Source organism: Mauremys reevesii, linkage group 8, assembly GCF_016161935.1.
Source record: "Mauremys reevesii isolate NIE-2019 linkage group 8, ASM1616193v1, whole genome shotgun sequence".
NCBI lineage: Eukaryota > Metazoa > Chordata > Testudines > Geoemydidae > Mauremys > Mauremys reevesii.
The window spans coordinates 43,154,474-43,169,820 of record NC_052630.1 but is presented as its reverse complement, the minus strand read 5'-3'; the positions used below and the strand labels follow the sequence as shown (position 1 = coordinate 43,169,820).

Sequence of the window (15,347 nt, the reverse complement as noted above, 5' to 3'; positions counted from 1 at the left end):
TGGTGCCTGGAGCCAGCCCTGTTTGTGAATGTTTTGCTAGCAATCCTGTGCACAATTGCTACGATTTACTATGGTGCAAGTAGTGTTTGAACTAATGACTGTATTCTGGATTCTTATTTCTGAGACTGCAGCTCAAGATGTTCATAGAAAGTAACTGAGAGGCTGTTGAATTCAGAGTATGGTTAATACTCAGTTAACAGGAAGCACCTTTAAATTATTGTTACACATTTTAAATGGAAGAGAAGGAAACTACAAAAAAACTAAATGGTCTCTGAAATTGCTGAATAGTAAACTGAGGAGGGGGGAGAATTTTGGCCGTTCCTTCTACCTTCCTATCTCCCTCCTTCTTGTCTATGTTAATGACTTCCCCCACCCCTCCTCTTCCATCCCCACTGCTCACCCAGGCTCTTCTGCAAAATCCCATATGTAGTTGAGTGCAGGAAAAAATTAGCTCAGTGTAACTTCAGTTTTCAGGAGAGTTTCTCTTCATTCTTTCAACTCCTAGGTCATTCTGGCTGATGTGATCACAACACATTTGAAGTCAGCCTAATTTTTCTAGTGTCTAAACTGTCAGACTATGAATGAAAAACTTCAAAAATGTTAGTGATGAGAAGATCAAGGTTCTTGTTATGTTCATTGGGAAACAATTACACATGTTCTAGAACTGTCTAGAAGCCTGGAGAAGAGGAATGGGTGTGATTGTAGAGAGGGGCTTGGCTAGTGGTTTGAATCAAATGTCATTGGATGGATAAGCAAGGATGGAGTTATGAGCTGGGTTTGCAAGAATTTAGGAGCTTCTGGGAAACGGAAAGGGCACCTGATAACATCGCTCTATATAAAAGTGACTAGTGAGATTTTTTTCAATCTTAGTTTTGAATTCAATAAGTGGTTGTTTCCATTTCAAGCATAGTGAATGTGAAAGCTACTGATCTGTGCTATAAACAAGTGGTCAGTGACTACCATACATCAACGTATCAATTTACCTGACTCGCATTCTAAAGCAGGTGGTAGAAGTCAAGTGATGGAATATACTGAAGTAATGAAATCAAATAATACTTGTCAAGGGAAATCTAGCCTCAGTCAAGAGTTAAAGTAGCAAGATAGAACAGTTAGTGTTCATCTCAATGGACAGAGAAATCTTTCATTGGGATCAAATGTGCCATTGGTTGAAACTTTTGTGTATAAATGCAGAAGAGCCTGATCCTGCTAGAGCAGCGGTGAGCAAACTATTTGGCCCGAGGGCCACATCCGGGAATAGAAATTGTATGTCGAGCCATGAATTGGGGTTGGGATGCGGGAGGGTGTGAGGGCTCTGGTTGGGGGTGCAGGCTGTGAGGTGGGGCCAGAAATGAGGAGTTAGGGGTGCAGGGCTGTGGTGGTGATTTAAGTCAGTGGTTCTCAACCAGGAGTCCAGGGCTCCTGGGGGGCCTCGAGCAGGTTTCAGGGGGTTAGCCAAGAAAGGCCAGCATTGGACTCACTGGAGCCCAGGGCAGAAAGCGAAAACCCTGCCATATGGGTCTGAAGCTCAGGGCCCTGAACCCTGCCACCCAGGGCTGAAGCCAAAGCCTGAGCAATGTAGCTTTACGGGGAGCCCTGTGGCATGAGGCCCCAGGCAAGTGCCCTGCTTGTTGCCCCCTAACACTGGCCCTGGATTTTTTATATGCAGAAAACCAGTTATTGTGGCACAGATGGGCTTTGGAGTTTTTATAGCATGTTGGGCGGGGGGGCGGGGGCTCAGAAAGAAAAAGGCTGAGAATCTCTGATTTAAGTAGAGCTGGGTAGGAAATAGTTTTCTGGTCCCATACAATTTTTTGAGATTTAAAAAAAAATCCTATCCTGAATTGGGCCAAAAAGTCTATTTCATATATTCATGAACTGGAGGGGGAAAAAAATTATTGAATTGGCCAAAACAGCTTGTTTTTTATTTCAACTTTTTTTGAATTTGTTTACTATAAATTAACTTAGTTCTAAAGTGAAAAGTCTTGGAACATTTGAGGTTTGAAAATGATGAAACGGGATGTTTTGAGAACTTCAAAATGTTTTTGATATGGGTTGAAACAGACCTTTTTCTGTGAACAGTTTGTTTTGATGAAGCAGTGTTTTCCAACAAAAGACATTTAATTGAAAAACACCCAGCCAACTCTGTTTAAGCACCAGTTCCCAACTTTCGATCAGCTCTTCAGCATCAACTTCATTCAGGAGCCAAAAAATGCCGAAGATCAAGCATTGGTTATGCCATGAAAACTGAGAGACAAAAACTTGACTCTTATAGAAAGTTACAACCTCTTTTATGCTGGTAACATTGTATTTGATGTAGAGCAGAATGAACAACTGAAATAAATAATTGAATCATTTTGTAGTGAATAGTCTCCTTCAGAGAGACTTACGCTCACAGGTTCACTGCTAGATGCTGCATGTAAAAAAAATGAAGGAAAAAAGAAGAGATAAAAAAAATCACAGTGATATTAATGCAGGATGGTTGGTTGAAGGTTAGAAATTGTCCTATTGTGGCTGTGAATGTCCACATAGGAAAAATGCTTTCCTGCATAATGCCATTGATTCTAGGACTGAAAAGACCATATTGTGTCCAAATGACTGAAGGATACCCTCCAGGAATGCAGAGAAAAGTATGACAAGAAGACCTTCACCATTTTTTCAGAACAACAAAGGAGAGCACTTCTCAGAAGCGTTCATTTTTATTACTGGTTTCCATAACATCCACCTTGTGCTATTTGCTTTACAAACTCAAAGGAATTCATCCTCTGCCCCTAATTCCTGGTGTATGGGTATTCAAATCACTATTTAAAACTCATCAAGAAAGAAGTAACATGTAGCACAGTCCTAAAGCTTATTGTGCATGACATGTTGAGAAATTCTTTTGCAGCCACTGGCAGCCTTCTGTTTGGTTGTCCAGAAAAGGTTTAATGTCTCAGCTTCCAAAGAAATGCAGTGGAACTAGGGAAGTTCTTCTCTGTTTGCATTCAGCAATACAGATGTGTTGAAACTTGCACTGGTACAAGTTGGAAACATAGTATGCTTTTTACACAAGGGATACTACAGAGTGGCATTACAATTGGAGGTGAATTTGGGGGAACTTTGACATTTGTGTCATGAGCCTATAATCTGCCACAGTCCCAGTGGAAATGTGGGTAGCTATTTAAAGAATTGGAAGCACACAAGGATAAAATTGAGAGATTTGGAGAAGTTATGGAACCTTTCCATTAATTTGCCAACACGACTAATCCCAAATACAGAAAATATTGAGTACACAACAGCATAGGCTAGAATGTGGCTGATGGAAGGCATAATCCTGAGTTCGTCGTCCTCTAGCATTTAAAATTGAGTATCCAGATTTCGATCACTAATCTGGTGTTGGAGGAAGCTGTGAAAGCCCATCTCAAAGTGGTAGAAGATTTCCGACACCTCAGGAGTCAGAATTGCTAACTCCAGAATGTAGTTTTTAAATGCCTTGACCACCTCCTCAGCCAGCTGTGTGTCAGTCAACTCTTTCTCTGACCATGCAAATCTGAATGTAGTAAAGCTGGAAAAGCAAATACGCTGATAAAAGTGTGTATTTAATGACTGATTAGAGCAGTAGACTAACTAGTTAGTTGTCTAGGGACACATTTAGCAAGTGTGTGGGTGGGTGCTCTGGTAGAACTGCAAGCTTTTCTTTGCCAACTCTGTTTACGTTTCACATGTCTCATTAATAAAACCTTGATTTTTTTTTCATTGCCTTCCCTCTCTCCTCCCCCCCAGGGTAAAAAAACCTGAGATTAAATTGCACCCTCCTTGTTTCGGAACAGATGTGATATGAGTTAGAACAGAATTTAGAGAAGAGGGTGTCTGAATTCAGACACAGACCGTATATCACAGCTGATTTGAGGACAAGAGCCCTGGTGATCTGCAGAGTGGAAGGAAGGATCTGATGCACATGCTGCTGTTAAAGTAATTTGCAAAATTCCCTTTGACTAAAGCGGGAGTAGGAGTTGAGCCACAACAGAAGAGCTACAAAGAGTCCTGTGGCACGTTATAGACTAACAGATGTATTGGAGCATAAGCTTTCATGGGTGAATACCCACTTCGTCAGACGCATGTGGTCTCACTATTTTACAAGTGTATTTCTCCTCAGCAGTTTCTCAGTCCTTGTTTTCTTCAGTCTCTTACTTTTGCTTTTGTTTACACTTTAGAATGTTTAGGTCTGCTCAAGGGAGTCAAACTGAAGCAGTGTCTCTGATGCTGGGAAACAGTTTGGCTCCTGTACTAAGAATGTTTGACCTGAGTAGTAGGGATTTTACTACACAATTGGAGCAGAGAGACTTGCATAGCCACAGCTTGGTTATTGAGGGAACAACTCCATGTGGGGATCTGTCTGCATTGTGATTGGCTCTAGATATCTAATTTGCGTCTCCACTGTATGGTTATTTATTTCTCTTCAGCTGAAGAATATGAATGTTTCTGTACAATGGCTGCCTGATGGGCATCATTAGCTAAAATGCCAAGAAATTCATAACTGGGGAGAAACCTGTGTGGCTATGCTTCTGTGTTGAAGTCAGTGCGAGCTGCAGATGCTCATCACTCCTGAAAACAGGCCACTTTTGTCTAGGATCCTAACTTTAAACACACGAGTATGAAAACTTTGGCCTAAATTGCTTTGTTGCAATTGAAAACATCCTAATGGAGCATCTAGATAATTTTGTTTTGAGCTTAAATTTTTTCTATACTAAGGGCTTGTCTACACTTGAAATGCTACAGCGGCACAGCAGACACTATATACACCAACGGGAGGGGTTCTCCCATTGGCACAGGTAATCCACCTCCCTGGATGGGTCGATGGGAGAATTCTTCCACTGGCAGAGTGCTGCTTACATGGGGATTTAGATTGGCTTACCAGCCTTGCTCAGGTGGATTTTTCTGACCCCTGCACAACATAGCTGGGTCAACCTAACTGTTTAGTGTAGACCAAGCCTAATACTGTCAGTGTGTTCAGCATTTGGAGCAACTGGCTTATTTTTCTCTCCTCTTAGGTTCTCATCCAGTGGCGAAGTATCTAGGCTCTGTAGATTACAGGTACAACAACTTCTTCCAAGACTTAGCCTGGAGAGATTTGTTTAATAAACTTGAAGCACAGACCACTGGTAAGAGCCTGTTTTAATTTTTGGGGTGCATGGAGCAAACAGCTTGAATTAGTTAGTAATGTTAGAAAATTGCAAATAAATGCAAGAGCTACAAATCTAAGAGTTTAGGGAATTTTACTGTCTTCCCACAGCTCCCCAATTCCATATTGCTTTTTCAGATGCTGACTCTTTTTTGCAGTCTTTAAATGTCATTCTTTGTGGTCTTCCACTGCTGCTTCAGCAGATTCACTGCCTTTCTCAGGATTTCTGTGTTTTTCCCCAGATCTTGGTTGGTTGTTTTTTTGTCCACAGGTCTTTCTCATCACTTTAGCTAACTACCCCTAGTAGCTCTTAGGTCTTTCAAGAATTCCTCAAATCCTCTGTAGTCTTGACTAATCTAAATAATTTTAGAGACACATTATGAGGGAGGTAATATCTTTTATTGAACTGACTTCTGTTGGTGAGACAGACGAGCTTTCGCCCTTACGCAGAGCTCTTCTTTTTTTCACATTGTCTCAAAGTCCGATAATATCCTTTGCATGTGAGAATAATCCTATTTCTGAAGCCTGCTGGAAGCATCTGTTCCAGTGAAAGACACCCTTTGTAGCTGCTCCAATCTGAGTGAGAACCAGCCAGTGTCAAATCAGCGACTAGTTCCCATTCTATTCTCAAGCAGTTCAACCAGCAGAAAATATGAATGGGTCACTTTACTAGGGAGCTTTCCTAACAAGATCATGTCGAACCAGATGTATAATGCAGATTTTTTTTTTTTACTTCTTTGCTCTACTTAACGGTTTCTTCCCTCAAAAGCAGAGTAGACTATAAACAATACTCTGCCATTCTCATTCATGTAACATAAGTTATTTAGACAAAAGGAATGCGCACACTGTGCAGATCCATGCATTGGCAACCTGAATTCTGTCCCTTTGTATATGTGTATTGCGAGAGAGCCTTTCATTACATAATCACATACTATTCCTAAACTACCATATCATTTTTCTACAACCTGACACTCACTTCTAGGGTCTCATCATCTTTTTTATTCTTGTATATAACATTCATTGGCCAAATAGTAAGTCATCAAGACAGAATTTAATCATTCCAACCCAAAGTTCTCATTATAGTTGTATTCAAGTTATAACTCTGACAAACTACACAAGAATAAACGACAGAGTCCTGTGGCACCTTATAGAATAACAGAAGTATTGGAGCATAAGCTTTCGTGGGTATTCAGATGAAGTGGGTATTCACCCACGAAAGCTTATGCTCCAATACTTCTGTTAGTCTATAAGGTGCCACAGGACTCTGTCACTTTCTACAGATCCAGACTAACATGGCTACCCCTCTGATACTACACAAGAATAATTACTTTGTTAAAATATGAAGATGACGGGTGAAGGTAACTTACATTTCTTTTTCAAATGATGGTTCCTTTTTTACTCCTGAGGGAATTCTGCCCCACAGCGCGTGGCAGAATTCATGTCCCCCGCAGAGTTCTTTGCTTTCCAGCAGAAAAAAGACTTTCTGACAGAGAAGCAGAGGGAAACTGCAAGAACAGTCATGCACCACTCCTTAGCAGAGCAGGTACATGATTTCAGGCACGGGGAGCAGCTGGCGGAGAGGTAAATCACCGCAGGGCTGAGGGCACTCCAGTTAGTGGCTCCTACCCTGAGCTGGGATCAGCTGCTAGTCCCAGCTGGGCTGGAGGCAGGAGAGGACAGGACTTCCTCTTCCCTGCAAGGAGTGACTGGGGCTGTGCCAGACTCACCCCCAAAAACTTCTCCAAGCTGCAGGAAGCTCAGCATCCTCCTCTCCTTCCTGCCCCCATCACTACTCAGCTGTGGGGGAGGGGTCACGGTACCGTGAGCTGCTTCCCCATCCACCCAACCCTCGTGCATCCATACCCAGACACCCCTGCCAAGTCTCACCAGGTACATCCAGAACCCCCCCCAGCCCTCCATACCTGAACCCCACCCCACTGAACCTCAACCCCTGCCTCCGGACCCCTACCCCTGCACCCTACCACCCTCCACGGAGCTCCCTGCACTCAAACCTCCATCCTGATCCCCCACCTCCTGCACCACCATGAGCCCCACATCCAGACCCCCATGCCACTGACCGCCAGCTAGCTGCACCCAGACCCCCACCAAGCCCCACTCCCCCAGCACCAACTCCCCACTGAGACCCCCAGACTTAGACCTCTCTGCTGAGCCCCAACCACCTTCACCTGAAAGCCCCTTAAGAGTTCCATTGCCCCTGCACCTGGAACCCCCACCCACGGTGGCTTTTTTGCAGCCAGATCCCCCTACATCTAGACCCGCCACTGAGCTGCCTGCTCTCAGATTGTCCCACACAGAATCCTCTCACCCCACATCTGGATTCCCCCGAACTGAGCCTCTCCACATTTGGATCCTGCCTGGTTGAGCCTGCCTGCCCCCCATATCTGGTGCAGAGGAGCAGGGCCCCAGGGTGTTCCTGGGGCAGGCCCAGGCCTTGTGCTGTGTCAGGGTCGGGTGCAGCCTCACCACTGAGTCTATGTCCCTGGGGGAGTGGAGCTGCAGGGTGATCTCCCACCTTCAGCAAGCCAGTGGCCTGTGCTCCCCACTGCCATGCTAGAGCCTCAGCATTTACTTATTGACAAATAAAACTTGCAGAATTTTTCTCTTTTGGTGCAGAATTTTTAATGTTTTGGTGCAGAATGCGGTAACTGTGGTGCAGATGAGGCTGTGCGGGACGACACCACCATAGTTTCTTCTTACCGCTCCATGGTCGAATTCATATAATTTTCTGTTATCTTCTACAGTTTGTTACTGTTAGTGTAGTTTCTCACCATCGCCCATTTGGGGCCTGTCCTCTTCCTCCCCCCCATTTCTCTGGGGGATTATGCCCCGTGTTCTGGGGTTCAAGAACTGTGCTTTGCCCTCGCTCATTCTCAGTCAGCAATGAGCACCACCCTTGCCTTTACTGCCTCGGGGAAGCCCTTCTTGCTGTGAAATTTGCAGGTCCTTCCCGCTGTGGACTTGAGGCTTGTCTGCTCTGTCTCAGTAAGCTCCTCATGGAGGAGGCTCTCTGGCCATGTGCACTGTCCAACTGGGGACCATCATTAATGGGCCGCAAGCAGTCTGGTATACACCTGCCTCCTGTGCTCCAATGCCCAAACAGGCAGAATCAGGTACTTTGCCCCCTGTAAGGGCGGATTTTGTCTTCTCCCACCCTCCCCTCCTTCGTTGGTGATACACATGGCACAACGCTTGAGACAGCATGCACATGGCTCTGTCCCTCCAGACAGGGTAGCCAAATGCCTAGATCTCCTGGGCTGGAAGGTATTCTCTTCCGTAGCATTTTAGTTTCACATTACTAACTACCAGGCTCTGCTGGCGAAGTATGACTTTATCAACTGTGCCAAGCTAGTAGAGTTCTGGATTCATGGTCTTTGCTCTCTCCTCACTACTCTTGGCGTTTGCATCAACGAGACAAAATCAGCGCTTGTCCTAAACAGAGGATCCACTTCATCGGTGCCTGCCACATTTCCATGGCAACTGGTGCCTTTCTGCTGGTGGACCGCTTCGCTGCGCGGATGGCTGTGGTGATGGGCCTACACCACAACCCCTGCACCACGGTATGCCGCTGGTTCCTTGGGCACATGATAGCCTGCACCTATGTAACGCTGCATGCCCACTTGCACATGCGCCGCCTCCAGATGCAGCTCCTGTCAGTTGTCCAGCCCCATAACGCCCTGCTGGATAGAACACTGCTTGTCCCCTGGTCGGTTCGGGCTTTGCTTGTATGGTGGCCGGACCCTTCCAAGGTGCTCATTAGCACTCTCTTCACTGCCCTGTCACGACTATCGCCCTGACCATGGACGACTCACTTGCCAGTTGGGGCTCTCATCTGGGCACACCCACTGCCCAGGGTGTTTGGACGCAGGGCGAGGTCCGCATACACATAAATGTACTAGAGCTCTGACCAGTCTGCTTGGCCTGTCTGTTCCGGCCTCTCACCCATGCCACTCATGTTCAGCTCCTCTCTGACAATACCATGGCAGTGGCCTATATCAACAGGCAAGAGGGCACCAATCCCTGTCCCTCTGTACAGAATCCATCTGCCTCCGGAACTGGTGTATCCACCACTGTGTCATGCTCCGTGCGGCCTACCTCCCATGTACACAGAACTCCCTGACCAGTGTGGTCAGCCAGCATTGGTACATCAGTCACAAGGGGGAACTCCATGACCGCTCTCTCCACTCCCTCTGCCATGCCAAGGACACCCCTCGATGGGACCTTTTTTGCCGTGTGCAACAACCACAAGTTCCCCCTCTACTGTTCCCTAGGGGCTATGGAGCCTGGCTCCCAAGGCAATGATCTCCTCCTGCCTTGCTACAGCAAACTTCTGCCTTCCACCCCCATTCCCCTCCTTCCCCAGGTCCTACAGAAGATCATAGAATCATAGAATATCAGGGTTGGAAGGGACCTCAGGCGGTCATCTAGTCCAACCCCCTGCTCAAACCAGGACCAATCCCCAACTAAATCATCCCAGCCAGGGCTTTGTCAAGACTGACCTTCAAAATCTCTAAGGATGGAGATTCCACCACCTCCCTAGGCAGGGCCGGTTCCAGACCCCAACGCGACAAGCACGCGTGTGGGGCGGCACTTGCCGGCAGGGGCGGCAGATTGGGCCGGCGGACCTGCCGCAGTCACGCCTGCGGGAGGTCCACCGGAGCCCTGGGACGACCCGACCTGCCGCAGGCAAGACTGCGGAGGGGGCGCTCCTCCCGCAGCTCCAGTGGACCTCCCGCAGGCGTCACTGTGGACGGTTCGCTGGTCGCGCGGCTCGGCTGGACCTCCCGCAGGCATGCCTGCGGCAGCTCAACCGCAGCCCCCGGACCAGCGAACCGCCCGCAGCTGCGGGAGGTCCAGCCAAGCCGCGCGACTAGCGGACCCTCACCAGTCAAGCCCGCGGGAGGTCCAGGGCTCCAGGGCGCCTCCCGCGCATGACTGCTTGGGGCGGCGGAATATGTAGAGCCGGCCCTGTCCCTAGGTAACCCATTTCAGTGCTTCACCACCCTCCTAGTAAATTTTTTTCCCTAATATCCAACCTAAACCTCCCCCACTGCAACTTGAGGCCATTACTCCTTGTTCTGTGATCTGCTACCACTGAGAACAGCCTAGATCCGTCCACTCTGGAACCTCCTTTCAGGTAGTTGAAAGCAGCTACCAAATCCCCCCTCATTCTTCTCTTCTGCAGACTAAATAATCCCAATTTCCTCAGCCTCTCCTCATAAATCATGTGCTCCAACCCCCTAATCATTTTCGTTGCCCTCTGCTGGACTCTTTCCAATTTTTCCACATCCTCCTTGTAGTGTGGGGCCCAAAACTGGACACAGTACTTCAGATGAGGCCTCACCAATGCCGAATAAAGGGGAATGATCACGTCCCTCGATCTGCTGGCAATGCTCCTACTTATACAGCCCAAAATGCCGTTAGCCTTCTTGGCAACAAGGGCACATTGTTGACTCATATACAGCTTCTTGTCCACTGTAACCCCTAGGATCTGACAAGACCCCAGGTCATGATTATCCTAATCACCCCATTCTGGCTCAGTCAGTTTTGGTTTCTGGATCTCCTAAGGCTCTATGCCTGCTCCCAGACCTCCTCACCCAGGACCAGGGCAGTGTCTGTCACCCCAACCCTGCCCCCCTTCATTTCATAGCCTGTTTTTTGGATGGGGCTCATGCATAGACAGTCTGTTTGACACTGGTGTGACGCATCCTTATGCAAAGGAGGCAGGCCTTCACCAGAGCGTCCTACATGGTTTCACCTCCTGGGCTTGGCACCATCACCTTCCCCTTGATGCCATCTCCACCCCTGCCATCCTGGAGTACCTCCACACCCCTTCGTTGACATTGCGGACAGATCCTGGGGCCAAGCCCTCTCCTCACAGCACATCTTGAAGCGGGTTTCAGCATGCATCTGAGAATGCCTGGCTGGATTATGGTACACTCAACATGGGTGCAAGCGGCTGCTTCCACCTCCCTGGTGGATGTATCCTGGCATGACATCCACTGGGTGGCAATGTGGCATTTTGTGCGCACCTTTCACCATCCACTATGCCATAGCCCGGGAGTGGCGGCTGATATGGCTGTGGGTTGCGCCATCCTCCAGACTGCGATACCTCTTGCATCCTCGCACCCCCTTCCGCACTGATCATTGCTTGCTGCTCACACGTGCTTGGAATACATATAGGGCCCATCACTCGAAGAAGAAAAAGAGGAGGTTATTTACCTGTAACTGGAGGTTCTTTGAGATCTTTGGTCACTATTTGTATTCCAATACCCACTCTCCATCCCCTCTGCTGTGGTCATCAGTAAGAGGATGACTCAGAGAGTGTCATCCCGCGCAGCCTCATATAACCTTGCCTGCACCATGAGGCTATGTGTGGTGCATATGTGAGTTGATGGACACTGCTACAGAAATCTTATGACTTAGTGTATGGCGTGCATGCGCACTTGTGTTTTGGAATACAAATAGGGAGCACACATCTAGAAGAACTTCCAGTTATAGGAAAGCAACTTCTTCTTTTCCATTACTCTTACAATTAATCATCAATGTTAATGACAACATTGATGTAAAAAATTCACCATACACACTTCACATACAACCTTGACTCTGACAAAAACAAGCTTACAAAGTTTCATCTTATCACTGATGTATTTAATTTTTAAACTCTAAAGTATTTTATCACTGATATTTCTAACCTGGCATTTTTCTGTATTCTCAGTTAGGAACTCAGCAGGGCTATGGGAGTTAATTAGGAAGTCAGGTTGTCCAGAGACTTCAGTGAGCAGAGCAACTTGTTAAGGTACTGGGAACTAAGAGTGTAGGCATTTTCCTTATTTAGCTCCTTAAAGTCTTGAGGGAGAAGAATGGAACTGGCTCATGGGTGAACCAGTTCAGCATCAATACAGTTGCTTTAGCATGTAAGGTTTTCAGCAAATAAAGCTACATATCTAAAGCTTTGCATGGCAGACTTTTTGACAACCATTCATTCCATACCAATGCACTTTCCCAAACATTTTATTTGAAATCTATTATTTTCTGAATTGTCCAGTATTCAGTTTTGTTTCGGCATCTACAACAGTCGTTGGTCATAGGCTGCAAAGAGTTAACTTTTAGGGAGAAAATGCTGAAGTTCTTGGATTGGGAAAAGAAGTCAGTTTTGATTAGTTTGTGTCATTGTTCTAGAGTTTAAGTCTAAGGAAAAAAAAATGTCTGAGGGAGCACATAAGGTCAGAATAGCTTGTTTCTATTAAGTTGGTGGCTGTTGGATAAAAATAAAGCTTAGAAACTCTCCTTGCAACACCAACAAAATTACAACTGATATCTTCCATAAGGTATGTATTATAGTCCAAAGCCACACAGATTTTTCTCTTCAACCAGCAGCACTGACTTAGTTGCTAGTGAGACTGGCGTACCTCCAAATTTAAGTGAGCTATATACCTGTAACACTTTTTCTTTGTCTGTGTAAGAACTTACTATGTTTTTCCTTATAATGAACCTCATTTATCTGGCATGCACAGACACGTGTAGTGGTGCATGCGTTACTTCAAAGTTGAAGAAGAAAACGTGATCTTGTAATGGATAAGCACACGCAGCATGACTTTGCATAGCTGTGCATTTTACAGAGAGTGAGAAAGAACTCTGCATAAAATTGTGCTTTACATGTAGAGTGGAATTTTCAAAGGCTTGTAATTTATTTAAACAAAATCCGTTTTCTCCAGAAAATTCTACTCAGTGCTTTATGAGCATAGGCCAAGTCTGAAGATTTTTTTTAGGAATAATGTTTTTTTGCTGTTTTTCATAACTGAAAGTTTCTCCAGTGGCTGAAGAATGACATTCCTCAGAGAAATTCAAGAGCTACCTTTTTTCAAATGGCTGCCATTTCCTGCAATGGGACTTGGGCCACAGGTGCCCTCTGTTGATAAATAGCCTGGCTTTTGAATTGGCCACCAAATGGGAGTGAAGCCTTCAGTGAAGATCATCCTCATTGGAAACCATGATTGGTGATGGCCAAGCCAGGAGAGGGCATCCTAGTTCATGGTTCTCAATCCCATTGAGAACATAAGGAGATGACAGCCATTTTGAAAGACGGCAGTTTTGTGAACTTCTCTGAAGAAAGTTTATGAAGAATGATAAAAAATAAACACGAATTGTTAAGACTTCTTCAAATGTAGCCAACGCACACAACTTCAGTGAGTTTTAACATATAGGAAGTCTGAATTTGCATTATTTCCATTAATAACATTCAGAACAAAAAATGGTCTGAAAAAATTTAGCACCCTGTAAGACCCATCGTAAAGTATTTTTTAATGCCTAAACTAATAGGTTTGCTTGTGAATTCTCAGAAAACCCATTCTGTGCTCAAAAAGTGGTGCTGTACGTTTTGAGGAGAATACTTGGTACTCTTCATACATAAGAGGCCAAATTCCTGTGTTAAATGCAAAACTCAATTCAGCCTTTGCCATGGAACCACGACCACCTCTGCCAAAACACTGGTTTTGCCTTCTATTCTTCTGTGAGGGGAATCAGCATTTTGGGTCTTTTCAGAAGGCAGATGCTGCATCCTCTTGTGGTTAGAGCCTTACACCACATTACGAGTGACCCCTTGTTCTCCTTCTCCTGAGTTCATTGCCTTAGCAGAAATCATGCACTCAGCTCTGAGGACTAGAGAAACTCTCATGTTGCTAAGCAATGGTGCCTCTCCTCTCTTCTCCCAACAAGGGATGCTGTTGAGCCACACACTGAACTCTTGGGGAGGAGCACATGGCATTGATCTTTAGTCTTTCTTGCTGTCTGCTCTGGCTGGCACCTTGTTTTAAAATATGTCTTTTTCTGAGTTTGAGTCCCTCTTTCATTACCCAATTCTTGACCAAGTGACTTGACAACATCCCCTCTTTTTCTTGCTCTGGTTGATCTTGCATGGTTTAAATTGCTGGTGACATTTTGCAGTTTCCATTAGTGAAGAATAGTCCTTACTCTGCTCCTGTCTCTTTTTTTCATTCTATTGCAGTTCAGGAAACACCAGATATTGTCTCCAGAATAACCCAGTATATAGCCGGGGCAAACTGTGCACACCAGTTGCCTATTGCAGAAGCAATGTTGACATACAAACAGAAAAGGTATGTTATTTCAGTAATGGCTTCCAAAATATCAGGGACTCCACGGAGGATGGGGGAAATACTATTTCATTCTCTTCTTGTTACACACAGACATAGCTGGCCACCTCAAAACTGTCTGAGAAACAACCTGTAAGGGTTGCACATTCAAATCAAGAACTCTTTCAAGGAACAGTACCTGGCACTATGAGTGTTGTCAGCTAGATAGCAGATGACAAATCTAGAACAACCAGAAATGTGCCTTACTTTCTTCAGCGCAGTTGATATATCTGAAGAGCAAAGAAGCCTGGGAGGAACCTATACACCGGTTTGGTCTCCGGATGCAAAGGAATTCAGATATTTGGCTTTGCTTACAGTGCCAGTGTCTGAATGTTTTGTGAGGGGGTGCTCTCAGACCTCAGAGCATGAACTCTGTCTACCCCTCCACCAAGGTGTCTCTGAGGGGTCCTGGCCTCTGCCTCCCTCAGAATTGGTGCAAAAGCCTGGGTAGAGAATACTGCCTCAGCTCCGATCTGACAGTTGGGCGAAGGAGCTGCTCCTCTCCTTGGCAGCTACATCATTACAGGGGTCCCACTCAGGATGGCTAGAGCTCACCAGGGTTTACTTCAGCCTTGGCATGGATACGCAGCTTGTGAGATGTGGGTTGAGAGGAGAATACAGGAGTCAGCAAACAGGATGGGGCAAAGGGGGAGTGGGGCAGAAGCGGCTGAGCCCACATATGGCAGTGATGATGGGGGACCTATGGGAGTAAGGCGCGATGTGGTGGCATAGGAGTTTTCCGATTAGTGACAAAAATTGGAAATATAGTGTATATACCACGTGGGTGAGGTAAAGCTGAGTTTAATGATGCTTCCTAAATTGGTGCAGAACTTGGGACTTTAATGGTACAGTGATGTAGTTCCTTTGCATTCAATTTTTATAGGAGTAGAAGCTAAATTGCTCCCCATTTCTTTCAGGAAGTAACTGAAGTGGTTCAATGAAATCCTTAGTTCACTCCCATAGCCCCCACAATTAGATATCTCTGCTGATTAGTAAATATTTGAAAACTCTAACCTGCT

At 45.8% G+C, this 15,347-nt stretch overlaps 1 protein-coding gene across 7 annotated transcripts in view; it reads left to right on the top strand.

Annotated features, from left to right (window-relative positions):
- The window catches only part of PACS2 (phosphofurin acidic cluster sorting protein 2), a 191,518-nt gene that overhangs the window by 126,920 nt on the left and 49,251 nt on the right, over nt 1-15,347 (top strand). For all 7 annotated transcript variants that reach the window (XM_039483783.1, XM_039483786.1, XM_039483782.1 and 4 more), the window contains 2 exons: nt 5,028-5,138; nt 14,184-14,292. In XM_039483783.1, coding sequence (XP_039339717.1) covers nt 5,028-5,138; nt 14,184-14,292 — 220 coding nt within the window. The remainder of the gene's footprint in view (nt 1-5,027; nt 5,139-14,183; nt 14,293-15,347) is intronic.